General features: G+C 40.3%; 1 protein-coding gene across 2 annotated transcripts in view; it reads left to right on the top strand.

The window, feature by feature from the left end:
• LOC126260943 (histone-lysine N-methyltransferase, H3 lysine-79 specific) overlaps window positions 1–18585 on the top strand; it is a 225885-nt gene that overhangs the window by 147979 nt on the left and 59321 nt on the right. For both annotated transcript variants that reach the window (XR_007546669.1, XM_049958451.1), the window contains exons 10-13: window positions 3928–4189; window positions 11231–11455; window positions 12041–12276; window positions 17582–17788. Coding sequence is in view for 1 of the 2 variants with exons in the window: in XM_049958451.1 (XP_049814408.1) it covers window positions 3928–4189; window positions 11231–11455; window positions 12041–12276; window positions 17582–17788 (930 nt within the window). In the remaining variant the exon portion in view is untranslated. The remainder of the gene's footprint in view (window positions 1–3927; window positions 4190–11230; window positions 11456–12040; window positions 12277–17581; window positions 17789–18585) is intronic.

The raw sequence follows: 18585 nt of genomic DNA, 5'->3' as shown, positions 1-18585 counted from the left end.
ATGGGTTTCAAGTATGCAAAATCCAATGCTTGACTGCAAGATGATAACTAGAACTTCAAATTCGAAAATGACAGTTGATACATACACTGACAGCATCGCGCCGCGTTCACCGGCGCTGGATGTCAGGCGGTGGGTGGCGTCTGGCCGGTGGCCAGTAGCCACTGTAGTGCGAGGAAACGCCTGAGCGTAAGCTGTTCTCATTGCGATGCAGCCACAAGCTGTCCTGCGGAATTGTTTCTGGAAGTACTTTTTATTGCTGGTGGGTAGAATGTGAAGTGAATTATCTTCGACATTCAATCAGACTCCTAACTTTAGATGAGGGCCAAAATGTGTTAAAAAATATATAATAATAATAATAATAATAATAATACAGTTGGACGCGAACAGGCGACTATAACGTTAGAATGCACGACTATTACCACTAGACCACGGGCTCACACAATCCGACATCTCTGAAATAGACAACATTTCCTCCTGACACTTCCACAGATGATTGATTGTGCAGATGACCAGACTAGGAGTTGTCAGGAGCAGCCAGTTTATTGGCTACCTTAAGTGGACTTGGACTTAGTCTCTGTGGTGGCCGGCCGGTGGTCAGTTTTTATGTCCAAGACTGTACATTGTTCTGCAGAACGAATACTCTCTTTCAAATTCTGAAGGTGGCAGGGGTAAAATATATGGAGCGAAAGGCTATTTACAATTTGTATGGATACCAAATGGCAGTTATAAGAGTTGAGGGGCATGAAAGGGAAGCAGTGGTTGGGAAGGGAGTAAGACAGGGTTGTAGCCTTAACTGCTGGTGACTGCCACAATTTACTTCCTGCTATTGTTCATATTAATTTCGTGTTGTTGATAGAAACAAGTTTCAAAATCCAAGATGTACCACAGTAAAATAATATATTAAAAATGTCTACACTGTACTATTTACTCTGGCCTATCGAGCATGCACAGCAATCCTGGGTCCTGAGATAAATCGTAAAAATCTGCCGATTTATGTCTGACATGAAGGGATTCTCCCTCTGGGTATATTTGTGGCACTACCGCCAATGGGTGGGGCCTGCATTTTAGTGGATAAGGCTGGGCATGAGATCGGTGGGCTGGATCCATCAAAAATATCTGTGGACTGGCTTGTGGTTCTGGACTGTTGCAGAGACTTGCTCATGTGTTGCCAGGTAACATGGAAGAGAGCAGCTTGGAATTTGTACAATAGGAAAAGAGGGAGACGTGATCACATTTGAAGATAACTCAGTAGAATTCCTGATACTTGCATTTGTGATCAAATGAGTAGGATTGAGAAGTTGGATCTGGCAGCATGAATCATATTAACGTTATGCGGTATATATTAAGAAGAGAAAGTAAGCTTCTAAATGTGAAAATAAAAAAAAAGTGAAAAGTACACAAGAAACAGAATTTGAAGATGAAATAAATACTTTGCCTGAGAAGGCAATTAATTGATGTACCCTTGGAGGGATACAGGTATATATTACAGTGTTTGTTTTCATACACACATTCGTGCGCTCATGCATGCTGTGCTTCAATCAGCTGTATGTGATTTCTTTAAATGCATTCATTTAAATCGCAGAAAGATGATTTTGCGTTATTGTAGCCTTAGGAGTAGCTATTATCACTTTTATCATCTTTTTGAATATCTCTAAGGTAAAATTCTGTGACAGTCGCATTAATTCTTAACTACAATGGATGTTGACAAGAACACAATTACTGTGGAGAGGTCTCTCAGACCACCTTTTTATTTTTTTATACACACTGAAGAGCCAAAGAACTGGTACACCAGCCTAACATGGTGTAGGGTCCGCGCAAGCAGGCAGAAGTGCTGCAGCATGACACGACATGGACTCGACTAATGTCTGAAGTAGCACTGGAGGGAATTGAGACCCTGAATCCTGCAGGGCTGTCCATAAATCTATGAGTACGAGGGAGTGGAGATCTCTTCTGAACAGAATGTTGCACCCAAGATATGCTCAATAATGATCATGTTTGGGGAGTTTGGAGGCCAGTGGAAGTGTTTAAATTCAGAAGGGTGTTCCTGGAGCCACTCTATAGCAATTATGGATGTGTGGGGTGTTGCATTGTCCTACTGGAATTGTCCAAGTCCGTCGGAATGCACTATAGACACAAATGGATGCAGGTGATCAGATAGGATTCTTACGTATCTGTCACCTGTCAGAGTTGTATGTAGATGTATCGGGGGTCCCATACCACTCCAGCTGCACACGTCCCACACCATTACAGAGCCTCCATCAGCTTGAACAGTTCCCTGCTGACAAGCAGGGTCCATGTATTCATGAGGTTGTCTCCATACGTGTACGTGTCCATCCGCTCGATACAATTTGAAATGAGGCTCATCCGACCAAGCAATATTCTTGTAGTCATTAACAGCCCAATGTCTGTGTTGGCAGGCCCAAGTGAGACGTAAACCTTTGTGTTGTGCAGTCATGCTCTGCATGTTTACATATCTCTGTATTTGAATATGCGTGCCCGTACCAGTTTCTTTGCCGGTTCAGTGCATAAAACCACTGTTTTGGTGAATATATATTTTCATGACTTCCTGTTGTTTGTTACACTTCCTGGAAACAGACTTTACGGAAATTTGCATTTTTAAACAATGCACCTTTCAGAATACTTTTGAAACTAAAGTGTAGCAGTATTACTAAAATAACAGCACCTAGTTACCTCTCTGTTCATTCACACATTATCATCACGGAGATAGTATTAGAGATTCCCAACGTAACTGTGTGGGGAAACACATTTCAGTTAGGACAGTTTGTATTTGGAATCGGCTTTGAGTTCACAGCTCATTGTTTCAGCAATTATTCCACCCCTAAATTGTATAAAGGAAGAAATTTTGCCAAACTTTTGTTTTAAAAGTCAAGAAGCAAGTAATTACCTTATGTAAATATTTTTTTTTTTTTTAAAAAAAGGTCCTGAATCAGATTTTAACTGCTTTCAGCCTGCATGCATTTCAGATAGACCCTTCTACAATTCTCCAACCAAATCAGAACACCGCACCGTTGACACGGATATCTTGTTTTCCTCTTCAAACAAGGATAACAAAAGGCTGATGTTTTTAATTTTTCAAAATGCTATTTCTGTGTTTGAGGCTCATATCTCCAAAACAGAAAGTTTTCTCAGAGATTTTTCAGAATCTGTTGCAGCCCGGGCAGCTGCAAGATAATGTTCAGTTGCCTTGTTCTTAAATTAGTGCCTTCTGTTTTCTCCATTGAAAACCTCTTTCCCTCTACTTGGAAGAAATATGCTATCCATCATAATCACCTGTCGTATCTTCGTTACTTTCAGTTTCCTTCTCCAGATTAGTAATTGTGATCACTAAATCCTCGAAATCAGGGTCATTATCACTGTCATCGAAGTCTTCATCTGAGAATTCACTGAGGTGTTCTTGAACACCTACATGCATCTCACAGAGTAAATACTTCGTAGAAGGTCTATTTTTCCTCACCATGGAGAAATGGTAACATTCAACAAAAACATGACCTGCAAACAATACGGTAAATCTGTGAGACTTCTCAAGGCCCAAAAATAAGAATCAAATTGCAACAACAATGCCAGGTTTCTGGCATGTGTAGCTTGCCATCCAATAGAAAGATATACAGAAGAGTCTGCTTCACGTCACAGGGGTGTGTGGAATATCATGAGACAAAAACTGTATTGGTCTGAGAGACCATCCACAGTAGTTACAGGTTAATAACTTGAGGTTTTGCTGTTGTAATACTTTTTTGCGATTTGGATAACCGAGTAAGTTACATTTATTTAATATGACTGTCTCAATCTGCTGCTTTGTGACTGTGCAATGTGCAGTTGAATTTATCAACTGAGTCACAGTTATCAGTGCACATTCTCATGATCCGAAACAAAATTGTTTTCCACATTTCATGGAGATCATGTTTGCAGGGTGGAGGTACGGCAGCAGGCGGTGAAGAAGAGAACACACCACCTCGTACGTCGAGAGATCGTGCGAGGCGTGATCTCAGTAAACAGCTGAATCTGGACACCAGTTCCAACAGCTCTCGTGACAGTGACGACAGTTCTGCACTGGTAACAAGTCGTGTGGTCACTGGACCAACAACTAGGCGTGCATGGAGTGACTGGTGTAGCAGTAAGGGCAAGAGTAGTCAGAGTGAGGAGGAAAACAACAACAGCAGTAGCAACAATGGTAAGATAATGATATCTGTTAGATTTATTGTGTTCGTGACAATTTGATTACGTGATAAAATTTATGTTCCATTGCAAAACCTGGAATGGAAGTTAAGAAAGTGGTGAGCAGTAAGAGGTCCACAACAGTAGTTGAATATTACATCCCTTACGAGAGTATGCATGAGACTCCCCCCCCCCCCCCCCTCCAACTTTCCTCTCCCCCCCTCCATTGGTGTGGTATAGAATTCACCACTATTGTAGTAGTATCTTGAGAGATCCTTGGTTTGTTTCTTGTTGAATTAGGGAGCTCTGCTCATTGGTGAGAATTGCTGTGAAAATATTACAGGAAAGATCTTCAGAGTAAGTGTGGAGGAGGGATGCTACGGAGAAAGGTCAGTTTGCACAACATAAGTTGGTGAGAGATGTCTGCATTCATGTAGTGATCACTCGGTGATAAAAGGAATCATTTATGATATTACTCGTCACTCATTATAACAAAAACAATCAATTTTTGACAAAATAGTTTGATTGGATAGATAAAAAAATCCACTCACCAAGTGATGGCAAAGCACACATGTAACAGAAGGTTATAATTAAGCAAGCTTTCAGAGCCAATGGATCCTTCTTCAGACAGAAGGGTTGAAGGGGAAAGAAGAGCGGTCAAGGAAAAGGACGGGAGACGTCTATGAAACGGGGTAATTTTTGGAAAAGCTAACCAGAATCTCGGGTCAGAGGAGACTTACTGTACGGGATGAGAAGGAAAGACTGATTGTTGGGGACCGCATCAAATGAGATTTGAAAACCTGAGAGCTTAAAGGTGGAAGACAGGGTAACATGCAAGACAGAGATTACTGCTTAAACATTGTGCTTGAGTTAATAGGTAAGTGCATTTACGTAAGAGAGGTAGGAGGGGCAGAGTGAAATAGACAGGTCAGAAAATGAGATACGTAGAAAACTAAAACAAAGTGAAGAAAAAGTAGTTACTGTGAAGAAATGCTGAGACAGAAGACATTAATGTAAATTAAGGCCAGGTGGGTGGCAAGATCCAAGGACCTGTTGCAGCACTAGTTGCCACCTGCAGAGTTCTGAGAAGCTGGTGTCTGGGGGAAGAATCCAGATGGCGCACGTCGTGAAACAGGCTCATAATTGTCATGTTGTACAGCATGCTCTGCAACAGGATATTGCTTGTTGCTAGTATACAGCCTCTGCCTATGCCCATTCATCCTAATTGATAATTTGCATGACAGCTGGTATATGATGTGACATTTCACAGGTGGCTCTCCCTTTGATACTGTATGTTTTGCCAGTTACAGAGCTGGTATACGAGGTGTGATTGGAAAGTTTTAAGAATGGATCCACTACTGCTTACTGGTTTGGCGGGCAGTTACACTGAGGGTGGGGAGTGAGTCATTGCCTTGTCCTTGAAAGCACTCTGACAGGAAAATGAGTTTCCTTTATTCAGTTCATTGTGGCAGCTGGTTGAGTGTGGGTCTGTTAAGGCTTGTCACTGGATTCTGTCTGCATGAAGATGGACGTAAAAACGGAGCAACGAGTTTGTCGGAAAGTTTATTTTAAAACTGGAAAATCAGCTTCTGAGACTTACAAACTATTAAAAACAGCTTTAGGATATAATCGTATGAGCCAGTCAAATGTTTTTGTCTGGTTCAACAGATTTAAAAATGGCCGCAAATTATTTGAAGATGAACCATGGTCCAGCCATCCTTCCACCTCAAAAATGTTGTGAAAGTTCACTACTTAGTGTGTTCTGATTGTAGACTTACAGTTAGGGAAATTGCTGATGAACTGAATTTAAGTTTCAATGCAGTTCACTCAATTTTAACTGAAGATCTGAACATGCGTCGAGTGTCTGCAAAATTCATTCCAAAAGTGTTATCTAGTGACCAGAGACAATACTGACTTGAAGTGTGTGAAGAACTGATTAATCGGACTAAAAATGACCCAGATTTGTTAAATAGGGTACTTACAGGTGACGAATTGTGGGTATATGGATATGATCCCGAAACCAAAGTGCAGTCTTCTCAGTGGGAGACTCCAAGTTCACCACGACCAAAAAAAGCACGACAAAGTCTGTCGAAGGTGAAGACAATGTTGGTGATCTTTTTGATTCTACAGGTATTGTGCATCATTAATTTACCCCTGGGGGACAGACAATTAACCAGGAATACTACAAATGTGTCCTTGAGTGTTTGCTCAAAAAGATGCGGAAGAAAAGGCCTGCATTGTGGAAATTGGGTGCTACACCATGACAGTGCTCCAGCTCATTGTGCCTTCTCCATCATTGAATTTTTGATCAAATTCAAAATTTCTATGTTTCCACAACCACCATATTCCCCTGATTTGGCCCCTGTGGACTTCTGCCTATTGAAATTTGCACTGAAAGGGGAGCGATTTGACTCAATTGAAGACATTCAGGCAAATACGGAAACCATCCGTAACACACTTCGGGAAAAAAATTTCCAGGAATGTTTCCAAAAGTGGGAACACTGTTCGAGTCAGTGTGTTCAGTCAGAAGGGGACTATTTTGAAGGAGATGCATGTAAATACCATCATTATGCAATTACAAGCCCATTCTTAAAACTTTCCAATTACACCTCGTAGGTGTCGGTAGTAGGGTGCATAGGGCAAGTTTTGCATTGGGGACGATCGCAGGGGTAGGAGCCGTATGGTGAGGAGGTGGATGCAGAAGGAGCATAGGGTCTGACAAGAATATTGCAGAGCTTGGGATGGCAACAAAATGTTATTCTAGGTGTGGTGAGCAAAATCTTAGACACGGTGGATCTCATTTCGAGGCACGATTTCAGGAAATGTGACTTTGTGGAAGTAGTTGATTAATACATTCCCGACCAGGATAATACTGAGTGACCAGTGGTGTGCTCCGAAGTTGTTTTTTGGAGGGATCAGCAGTACTAGGATTGGATGTGCTGGCCCAGGAAATGTGCTTTTGAACTAGGTGGTGGAGTAATTATGTCCAGTGAAGGCTGAGGTAAGAGTGGTGATATATTGCTGTAAAGAGTCTCCATCCGAACAAGTACGTTTGCCTTGAATACCGAGGCTGTATGGGAGGGAATGTTTGACATGGAAAGGATGGCAATCCACCCAATCTGTGCACCCCACCTTTTACCAATCATCCTGTCTGTCCTGTAATTGCTGGCTTCAAAGCACTCACTGAATGTATATTTGCCTTAGTTGATTAGCACCTGCAACCCATAGTACAAAGACTTCCCTCCTGTATCAATGATACTAACCATTTCCTGATCGTCTGAAATCTGTGCCTGTCCCACTTGCACCATTCATGCCACCTCCCTCTATACCAGGGGTTCCCAACAAAATTTTCTCGAGGACCCCCTCATTGAGCATGTTTGGTACCTTGTCATATCACAGTATCAAGTACCTAAAAATGCCAAATTAAGAGTCTTTTTATACGTTTTCTATTTTTGATACTTAGAAAAAACATTGACATTTTCATTATTGAAAAAATATTGAGCTTAAAACTTTTTCAATTGAGCCATCATTGATTATTGCTCAAAATATTTGTCTTCAAATCTAGGTGTTTAGTATAACAAACTCCTTAAAAATATAGAAATTGAGTATGAACTGAAAATGTCAATAAATTAACAATGGCCGATTGTTGCCTGAAATGCGAGTGTCTGTGTAAAGTGACTGTCAGTTGTCAGCTGGAAAGATGCAGCGCACGCAGTCCAACGGCATACAGCAGAACTATTTGCCTCTATCTAATTCTTGTTTTGTGTTAGTGTGCTAGTGTCAGTTGGCTCTAGGAAGACGCTGTATGCAGAAGTTAGCATTAGCTTGAGCTCTGCTCATGCAGGAAGTGGCCAAAACAAAAAATCTGTTATCATACAAAATATATTTAATATATTCTTTATTCTAATAGCATCTTGCAAACCCCTTTGGCATAGCTCGCGGACCTCTGGGGGTCCGCGGACCACCTGTTGGGAACCACTACTCTATACGAGCATCCCCGACACACGTGGCCTGTCTGCTGCTGAACATTTCTTCAGTCAGCAGCCACCTGATTCCAAAAGTATGACATACTTCCTACTCATCCAAAACAACATTATACTTATCAACTACTCCTTCAACTTCGTGGGGCAGGCATACAGACAGATCAGACGCATGGTCATGGGAACCAGGATGGCTCCTTCCTGTGCCAACCTTTTCATGGATCAGTTGGAGAGGGCTTTCCTGGGATCCATAAGTCTTCAGCCACTGGTTTGTTGTAGATACATTGATGACATCTTTATCATATGGACTGATGGTGAGGCTGACCTGTTAAAATCTCTGGAGTCACTAAATACCTTCTCGCAAATAAACTTCACATGGTTCTATCCCAAATGCTGTGTCACTTTTCTTGATGTTGATCTCGTTCTCACCAAAGGTCAGCTACACATTTCTATCGACATTAAACCTACTAACAACAACAGTACTTACATTTTGACAGTCGCCATCCTTTCCATGTCATACGTTCTCTTCCATACAACCTTGGCATTCAAGGCAAACATATTTGTTCAGATGCAGGCTCTGTACAGCAATACACCACCTTTCTCACCTCTACCTTCACTGGACGTGATTATGCCACCAGCCTATTTCAAAAGCAGGTTTCTCCAGCCAAGACATCAAATTCTGGTACTTCTGATCCCTCCAAAAAACAGCTTATCTTTGTCCAGATGTATTAACCAGCTACTTCGACAAGCTCACAATTTCGTAAAATCGTGCCCTGAAACGAGATTCATTCTGTCTTAGAATCTGCGACCACGCATAGAATAGCTTTTTGTTACTCTCCCAACTTTTTCAATATCCTTGTCAGACCCTATGCTTCTTCTGCACCCATCTCGCTATACTATGGGTCCTATCCCTGTGACTGTCCCTGCTGCAAGACTTGTCCTATGCACCCTCCCACCACCACTTATAACAGCCCTGTAACTGGCGAAATGTATGCAATCAAAGGGAGAGCCACATGTGAAAAGACGCATCATATACCATCTGTTCTGTAAACACTGTCCAGCCTTTTACATCAGTGTGACTACCACCAAATTACCAATTAGGATGAATACTGCCAACACGCAATATCCTGTCGCAGAGCCTGCTCTACAACATGACAGTCATGACCTTGGAGGCTGTTTCACGCATGCACCATCTGGATTCTTCTCCCAGAAATGTTTCTCAGAACTCTGTGATGGGAACTAGCTCTACAACATGTCCTTGGTTCTCACTGCCAATCTGTTCTTAATTTATGTTAATGTCTTCCATCTCAGCATATATTCACAGTAACTACCCTTGTCTTCACTCCATTTTAGTTTTCTACACCTTTCATTGTCTTACCATCTATTTTTCATGGCCCCCTCCCACCTGTGTTACATACAATGCATTAACTATTAACTCATGCATGATGTGTAAGCAGTAATCTCTGTCTTGCATATTACCTTCTCTTCCACCTTCAAGATGTCAGACTTCCAAATCTCATCCGATGCAGTCCCCAACAATCAGTCTTTCCTTCTCATCCCGTCCGGTAAGTCTCCCCTGACCTGCGATTTTGGGTGACTTGCCCAAAATCTACCACTTCTCCTAGACATCTCCAGTCCTTTTCCTTCACCCCTCTTCATTCCCCTTCATCCCTACTGCCTGAAGGAGGAGCCACTGGCTCCGAAAGCTTGTTTAATTGTGACCTTCTTGTGTTCTGCCACCACCTGGTGAGTAGATTTTTTATGTATCCAATTAAATTATTTAATCTGTCATTTTGTAATAAATTAGGCATATTAAATGTACATGCATTTATAAAATGAAATCTGCCAAATGTTGTGCATTGTACAGTTTGAGTTGTGAAAGGCTATTGATAGACTTGTAAGGTAAAGTGGAAGTATCCAAGATTAGGAAATAGTTTAACTCTTAAGAGTGCTGTGAACGAGTTAACTCGACACGCCCTGCCGCTCCCCAGTGCTGAGGACATGTTTAAATGCAGACTCTGGGTTTTCCTTAAGCACTGTGGACGTCTACTCTTAAATTGTGAATAAAATTTTGATAGCTTGTCTATATTTCTTACACAGCAGGTATATGAGCTAAAGTCAGGAGTACACAAAGTTTATGAAATGCATTTTTAGCTCTACAAACCTTCAAATATTTCGTGCAATGCTTTACTTAATTTGAAGAAATTCAGTTGAACAAGATTAAGATGTGCAGACATCAGATTTTTTCACCAAATAGTTTTCTTAAAATAGGATAAGTATTTCCTAACAGCCAGAATGCCGTCTCGCAGCGCAGGTAGCAGCATTAAGTAAGCAGCATAGCACTCAGCAGTGCAGGGAACACGTCTGTAGCAGTTAAAGTGTTAATGTCGACAGAAAATAATTTATTAGTCATATCTTTCCTTTCTAGTTATTGTTCTTAAAGAAAATCTGATATTGTTGCACAGTGATGTAGGCTATTTCAAATGAATGTCGTTTTCAATAAAGTGTCAACGGAGGATAGTGTATGTAACAACTGAAGTATGTTTGTCAGAATAAATTGGCTGTGCAGTATTGGCCATAAGAGTAGATGCCACTAGACAACTATACACGAGTGCCTGTATACCCGCATCCAGTGTGTCCATTCTATGGAAGCCACCTCTAGTCATAGATGGAATAATGCACTAAAAAGTGGCAGGAAATAATACTGGGTACAGTGAAAGCTATGACAGATCCTGATCAGTGAGTGATCTTTTTGTTCTAATAATTTAGCACAGATACAAATTGTAATAGGTAAAACTTAATTGCAAGGAATAAGAATCATTCCTACATCCTTCATACAGCAAATATGTTATCTTCAAAAGATTAACATACCAGATTATCATCAGCGCTATATTCTAGAATACACAGAAGACACTTACAGTAGTAACTTTTGCCACTTACTTGACCTCTGCCGTATAGATAATGAAGTGTTGTCAAGAGGTCACATTGTGCATTTACTAAAAAGTTTAGACCATAGTGAGAAATATTTAACAAAATGAATGTTATTTGTTTGTTTCTTTCTTTCTTTCTTCCCGGAGGTAAAGCAAAGGCTCGGCATCCCAAAAAGTTGAGAAGAAAACTCACACGAGTTGGAAAGCAGCAGCCGCCACCACCACAGCAGATAGTAAATATTCCGCCTCCGAGAGCCCAGACGAAACGAGGAGCTAGAGGCCGGGTGAAGAAAGGGAAATCCAAGAAGGCAATAAAAATAAATGGGCTCGACTTGTTACACAGTCAGACATTACTCAGTACGTCACCACAGGGTAAGTCCTCAGTGAATGAAGAACAGCCATTAGTGGTTGGAAAAAACTAAGAGTTAGCAAAAAAATACAGAACAACAATTGAGAAAAATAGTACTATTTACTCTATGTAATTTTATATTGTGATATATTGATGTGTATAAATAGATGAACGAAAGCAACTACAGTGATAAGTTTCCCCTAGGTCAGAAGTGGGCAACAGTTTCAGTTTGGAGGCCTTTTTGTGAAAGAAGAGGTTTACGGAGGGCCACACCTTTTAAAATGATTGCATACATTAGTTAACTTTGCATTTTAAGTAAGGTGTAACTTGTTACATAAAAATTGTTACTGTCTTGGTGGACCGCATAAACGGCCATTTGTGGACCACACCTGTGGGCCGCTCTTTGCCCACACTGGCCCTAGGTCAGTACTAAATGAGAAGTATTTCTCTCTGTATGCTTCAAAATGCACTGAAGAACTTTTAACTGTAGTGTCAAATTCGAGAGAAGGGTTTCTGCATCTCAAGGTTCTTACAGATATTGTGCTTTGTGTATTCTTAATTTACCGCTGATCTTTGGTTGTAACATAACACAAAAAATGGTTTGACAGCTATTGGCAAGAAATTGCCCCCAGCTCCAGGTTGTGTGGATCAACAGCTCACCAGTCTTTCCTTGAACACAAGCAGTGTTCATGAAGAGCTTGACATTCCCCCAGCGCCTGCTGAGACACCTTACGCTCTCCAAATTCTTTTGGACCTCTATCGTGCCCAGTTCCTGCAGATGGTGGACATGATGAAGAATCCTGCTTTCCGTGATAGTGTTGAACTTCAAATTGAAACTGAAAAGGTACATTTAATTAGTTTTGTTTTAAATAAGTGTTAAAATTGTCAGCCATTAACTTTCGAACTTACAGAAATGAAAAGTCCTTGCTGTGATATAAATTGTAAAAGTAAAAACAAAACTTTGCCATATAGCTAAAGTTTCAAGTGGATGATTAGCACGGAAATGAGCCAGAAAACATAGCTAGTGCCTGCCGACCACTTAATTTTTACTCCCTTTTGTTATGTAATTTTCATACACACCAATCTTTGAGATGAAATTACTTCTTGTTACAGTTAAGTTAGTTTTTACTTCAATAGAACTTATTTCTTCTACATGATGGCCTCACAGCGCTGCAGATGCAGATGTTTAAATTTGAAGTTTCAACCTTTAATGATGTTTATCATTATCACAAATTAAATGAATTTTGAAATTTTCTGTATTTCTTCAGTGACTATCCATAGTTTATCACTCCATGTGTGGCATATCAGTTGTGTTGTTGCTATTTTGTGTGCTAATGTATTTTCCCGTTTCTAAATGTTGAGTGAAGTTGTATCTTGGGACAGCACTTGCCTTTCTGTATTGAAATTATTTATTATCTTGCATTACAGTAACAAATTTATTGATTAGATGAATTTAATGTAAAATAGTGGTGTTACAATGCACTGGACTTGCATTTAGGAGGAACAGGGATCAAATCCATGGTTGCACTGAGATTTAAGTTTTCCTGAAGTACTGGGGGGAAATGCTGAACATATGTGTTTTGTTTGTATCTTAGCATTAAGCCATAAGCTTGCCTTTTTTATTTTATTTATTTATTTTTTAAATGGTCCCCATGGTTACTGCACTGCTTAATGCATGAAATTAGTTTTAGAATCTGTGTATATACAGTGCTTACGTGCCACCTGCGGAAATCGGCACAGTGAGCAGTTATGGGGTAGGATGCTCTGTCCTATATTTAACCTCTTCTATAACTTCGAGGTTCGCTGATGACATTGTAATTCTGTCAGAGACAGCAAAGGACCTGGAAGAGCAGTTCAACAGAATGGACAGTGCCTTGAAAGGAGGATATAAGATGAACACTAAGCAAAACGAGGCTAATGGTATGTAGTCGAAGTTAGTAAAGGAGTTTTGCTATTTGGGGAGAAAAATAACTGTTGATCATCGAAGTAGAGAGGATATAAAGTGTAGGCTGGCAATGGCAAGGAAAACGTTTCTCAAGAAGAGAAATTTGTTAACATTGAGTATAGATTTAAGTGTCAGGAAGTAGTTTCTGAAACTATTTGTATGGAGTGTAACCATGTATGAAAGTGAAACATGGACGATAAATAGTTTGGACAAGAAGAGAATAGAAGCTTTAGAAATGTGGTGCTACAGAAGAATGCTAAAGATTAGATGGGTAGATCACATAACTAATGAGGAGGTACTGAATAGAATTGGTGGCACAAATTGACTAGAAGAAGGGATCGGTTGGTAGGACATCTTCTGAGGCATCAAGGGATCACCAATTTAGTATTGGAGGGCAGCGTAGAGGGTAAAAATCGTAGGGGGAGACCAAGAGATGAATACACTAAGCAGATTCAGAAGGATGTAGGTTGCAGTAGGTACTGGGAGATGAAGCAGCTTGCACAAGATAGAGTGGCATGGAGAGCTGCATCAAACCAGTCTCTGGACTGAAGACCACAACAACAATATGAGGTCTTTGTAAAAATTTTGTCTTTCAGAATGGCAGTTTTCATTATGTAGTGACACTTCACAGATGGTGAATGTAGAGCACTGAACAGTCTTGTATCTTCAGACATCACCACTGGAGTGTAGTGGCAGACGAAGTGATGCAATACTGTAAGAGATGATACTATATTCAGGGTGTATACCACCAGGGACAACCCAGAGATCCTGGAAAAACCCGGGAATTTTTTCATCCAGCAGAAAACCGGGAAAAACCCGGCAATTTTTTAGAATTCCGGGAAGTTTTTCATTGTTTTAGTTTTCTGTTAAATTTTTGTAATTTTGCCTGGTATGAGCCCATACTCTAACTAAGGAGATTACTGTATCCTGCTACTGCAGAATAATACTTCAACAATAAAACATAAATGAGAGAAAAAAAGCGAAAATAACTTAAATTGCAAAGGAAATGCACCATATGCAACGACGACACACAGTGCTCATGCAAGCATCTCCCAACAGCAAAATGTGTCAAAGGCTTTAGGAAGACTATGCAATGCTTCATAACAAGAAATTGCCTCCGGTGAGCGTGAAGTCACAACTGTTTACATTGGATTCGTTTTAGTAATTACGAGCGGGCTCATGCGCATGCGCAGTTTATTCGCATTTAAGTAGTAGATTCTCCCACTTCTGGCTACAGGAATGTGGCTATTGGCTGTGCAAGCAGTCGCTGCAAGCATCTAGATGCTACTGGGAAAAGGGGACGCAAAATTCATATTCTTGACCGGGAGGGGGGGGGGGGGGGGCAAGAAAAAAAGACTTGTTTCACATAGCTCCTAGCATCCAGCGCACATTGGTCTATCGATTATTCATATGATTTTGAAACGCATCCCTGCCATTTCAATTGATTTCTGAATGGGAGTAGAATGAAATTTTCACTCTACAGCGGAGTGTGTGCTGATATGAAACTTCCTGGCAGATTAAAACTGTGTGCCGGACCGAGACTCGAACTCGGGACCTTTGCCTTTCGCGGGCAAGTGCTCCATTTCTGGAACTGTGAGTTTCCTTTTCTATTTTTACCCTGTGTGTTTGTGACGGAGCTACACTCACTTGTAAACAATCCATAGGTCTGAATAAATGTTCATGTGTCTGTTTCTCCGAGTGCATAACTCCAGAGAGAATATGCTTCTACGGTAGATAAAACAACTGTGATGGACAATGTCCTAGTGAAGACTTGCATTCAAAGTTTTTGTAAAGTACATAAAAGTTACTCTCCAAAATAAACAGTAGCAATGCCAATATTGTATTAGGTACCAAAAGCTGGTTGAAACCAGACACAAAAAGCAGTGAAATTTTGAACGCTGATTGGACAGTGCTTAGGAAGGATAGGACTGATGCTATGGGAGATGGTGTGTTCATTGCAGATAAAAGCTGTTTAAATGCAGTTGAGATCGATACTGTGTTGCTCTGTGAATCGTCTGGATAAAGCTGTCAATCAGACAAGGATTGACCATTATATTAGGATGTTCTTATAGACCACCAGCATCTGCAGCAAACGTCGCAGAATGTTTCAGGGAAAGTCTTGAGTGCATAGGAAATAAATATCTAAATTATCCATTAGTTATAGGTGGAGACTTAGTTATAGGTGGAGACTTTAATCTGACATCCATTGACTGGGAAAATTACATGTTTATCACGGGGGGCAGAAGCAAAGATTCGTGTGAAGTTATTGTAGGAGCACTCTCAACATACATCCTTGAGCAATTGGTTAGAAAACCAACTCGAGATGGGAACATATTAGATATCTTGGCGACAAACAGACCTGATCTTTTTGAGGAAGTTAATCTAGAAGAAGGTATTAGTGACCATACTGTTGTTGTGGCTTCTATGTCAGTGGAAGTTGCAAAAAACCAAAGAAACAGCATAGAGTTTTCTTTTTTGGGAAAACAAATAAAATTAATGAATATCTTCATAGTCAGCTCCAAGCATTCACCACGGGACACAAAAATATTGAGCATCTTTGGTTGGAATTTAAAGGTATTGTCCACCATGTGCTAGAGAAATTATGTGCCTAACAAAAATATAGGGGATGGAAAGGATCCATCTTGATACAACAAACATATTAGGAAGTTGCTGAGAAAGCAGAGAATTTTGCACAGTCATTTTAAACGTAGTCACTTCCCTGCTGTCAGACAGAAATTATGCAAAATGAAAGCAGCTGTCAGAAGGACAATGAGAGATTCTTTTAATGAATTTGAAAGCAATATTTTATCTGCAGATTCTAAAAATAACCCATAAAGTTTTGGTCGTACGTAAAATCTATGAACACTACAAATAATTCAATACCTTCTCTTGCTGACTATACAGGTAATATAACCGATGATGATAAACAGAAGGCTGAAATTGTAAACATAGCTTTCAAAAACTTGTTTACGGTAGAGGACTGCAGCACCATTCCCCCTTTCAATTATCCAACAAACACAAGGATGGCTGACATAGTGTTCAGTGTATCTGGGACTGTAGAACAGTTAAGATCCTTAGACACAAGGAAGGCATCTGGCCCAGACGGTATCCCCATAAAATTATATGTTGACTATGCTACAAATATAGCACCATTATCATCCATGTAACTTTTAATCCATCTTGATTGCAAAATGTTTGTTCATATGACTGGTTTCGGTTCGTTTAGAACAGTCTTCAGAGCTGATATTTCCATCCGTACTGTGGAACAACTATCAGCAAGATGGAACGTATGCTGTGGACTGACATTAGTGTTCCTGCCCGCCTCCAAAATAAGAAATATATTGCGCTCTATTAAAGGCATCATAGGTTGCAAGAGCTCCTGGCTTGTATGGTGTCCCTTGTGAATGTGGTAGTATTTACATAGGTCAAACCATTCGTCCTGTTGCTGAGCGTTGTGTGCAGAGCATTCACGGCACATCAAACTAAGGGAACTTGAGGCATCAGCCGTGGCTGAACATTGTCTAGAAAATGGGCATAAAATGCAATTCGGGGAAAAACAGTTTTGGCTCAAACAGCATCATATTGGGATTCTGTTGCGAAGAAGCAGCCGAAATTAGAATAAACAGCGTGAACTTTATCAGAGATTTGGGGTACACTTTTAGTAGGGGATGGGGGCGGGCTTTGGACATCAAGCAAAAGCAAACGCAGAGACATGATGCCTGTAGGGACGTGGGACTGGTAGTTTCAAATGTGGTACTGTCTGACCCCGCTGTGTGACATCACTCGTTCTCGTGGTGGGGCGGAGCCACTAGAACCTGCCCAACTGCCTACCACAAGTGTGTCACTCTGCCTCTCTCTCTCTCTACATCTGTATAAGCATAACAGTGTGCCAGCCCTGCAGCCAGTGATTTAAACTCCTGATGATGCTGGAGGAGACAGCTGTCTAAAGCTCAAGTGTTTTATTTGAAACAACGTAGCTTGTAAGCCGATAAGGTTTTTTGGAAGCATACCACCGCGAAAGACTGAGATGACACATTAGTATGTACTGGGTGCTTTGTGTTTAACACTTTTGTTGGGTCAAATAGTTTTTTAAGTAACTAAATCAAAGTGTACACTTACAAAATATTGTCACCAGCTACTGTGACTTTAAGTATGTCATTAGAAGTTTCAATTTTTATTATAATTTTCTCATTTCTACTTGTAGGAACGTAACTTAAAGTTAATGAGCAGAGCTGCCCAATTGGAAAAACAGATCAAGGTTTTGATAGACGATAGTGTGGCGCTGCTGAAAGCACGAATGTGTGAGCTCGGCATAAATGCCAGTTCCCCGGGGGACCTGCTTGCCAAGGCAAAGGAAATTGTCCTGAGGCACAAAGAGCTGCAGGCAAAGGCATCCAAACTTCAGGCACAGGTAAAATTTTAGCAGAATTATCACCTGTTACTTCTAGTTTTACAATTATTGTCATGCTTTAGTTCAGTGAAGTGTTTTGCAAATGACAAAATTGTATTTTCACGTAATCAAATATTCTTATACTACATGATGAGTTTTTTCTTTTTTCAAGTGGCACAAATAAGAGTAACAGCACAAATAAAATAAGAGTAAATTAAAACTTTGTGCAGCCAAAGAGGATATATCGCATTTTCATTTACCCAGCTAGTGGCGTCTACTGAATCTTGGTAATCCATTCCACTAATGAAACCTTTATATTTTGAGAAGTGGTGGAGGACAAGCCTTCATAATATTTTCTTCTGTTTCTCAAGTTTGACACACACACAGTGTGGGATCTTGCCCCAGTTTCGTAATTTCGGTTCCCCACATTACTTACAACAAATTTTGGTTTTATGTCTTTCAAAACAACACTATAAATTTCTTTCCATGAACTTCTCCTATCGAAGCTCGTATCCAGTGGCTGATAACATTGTCGTCAGTGGGATGTCAAACCTAATTTTTCTTCATTTTGCTAAATGAAAATTTAAGGTTTAGATTACTAGTATATTTATTTTCCGTATTGGCAAACAACAGAAGCAATATTGACATTCTGATCAGCAGATTTTGAAGGCAGTGAAGTCCTCCTTAAGGTACAGGATGAAAGAACAAAGATTACAAATTCCCTGTGTTATGATGATACACACACATGGAAGAATTTCATTTTTTACAGTACTATCAAGTGTTTAGAAAATTAAGTATTATTATTTTTTATGAGTCTT

The sequence above is a fragment of the Schistocerca nitens genome, chromosome 5, assembly GCF_023898315.1.
Source record: "Schistocerca nitens isolate TAMUIC-IGC-003100 chromosome 5, iqSchNite1.1, whole genome shotgun sequence".
Classification (NCBI taxonomy): Eukaryota; Metazoa; Arthropoda; class Insecta; order Orthoptera; family Acrididae; genus Schistocerca; species Schistocerca nitens.
Note: the sequence above shows the minus strand (reverse complement) of the source record. Positions and strands in the feature narration are given on the sequence as shown.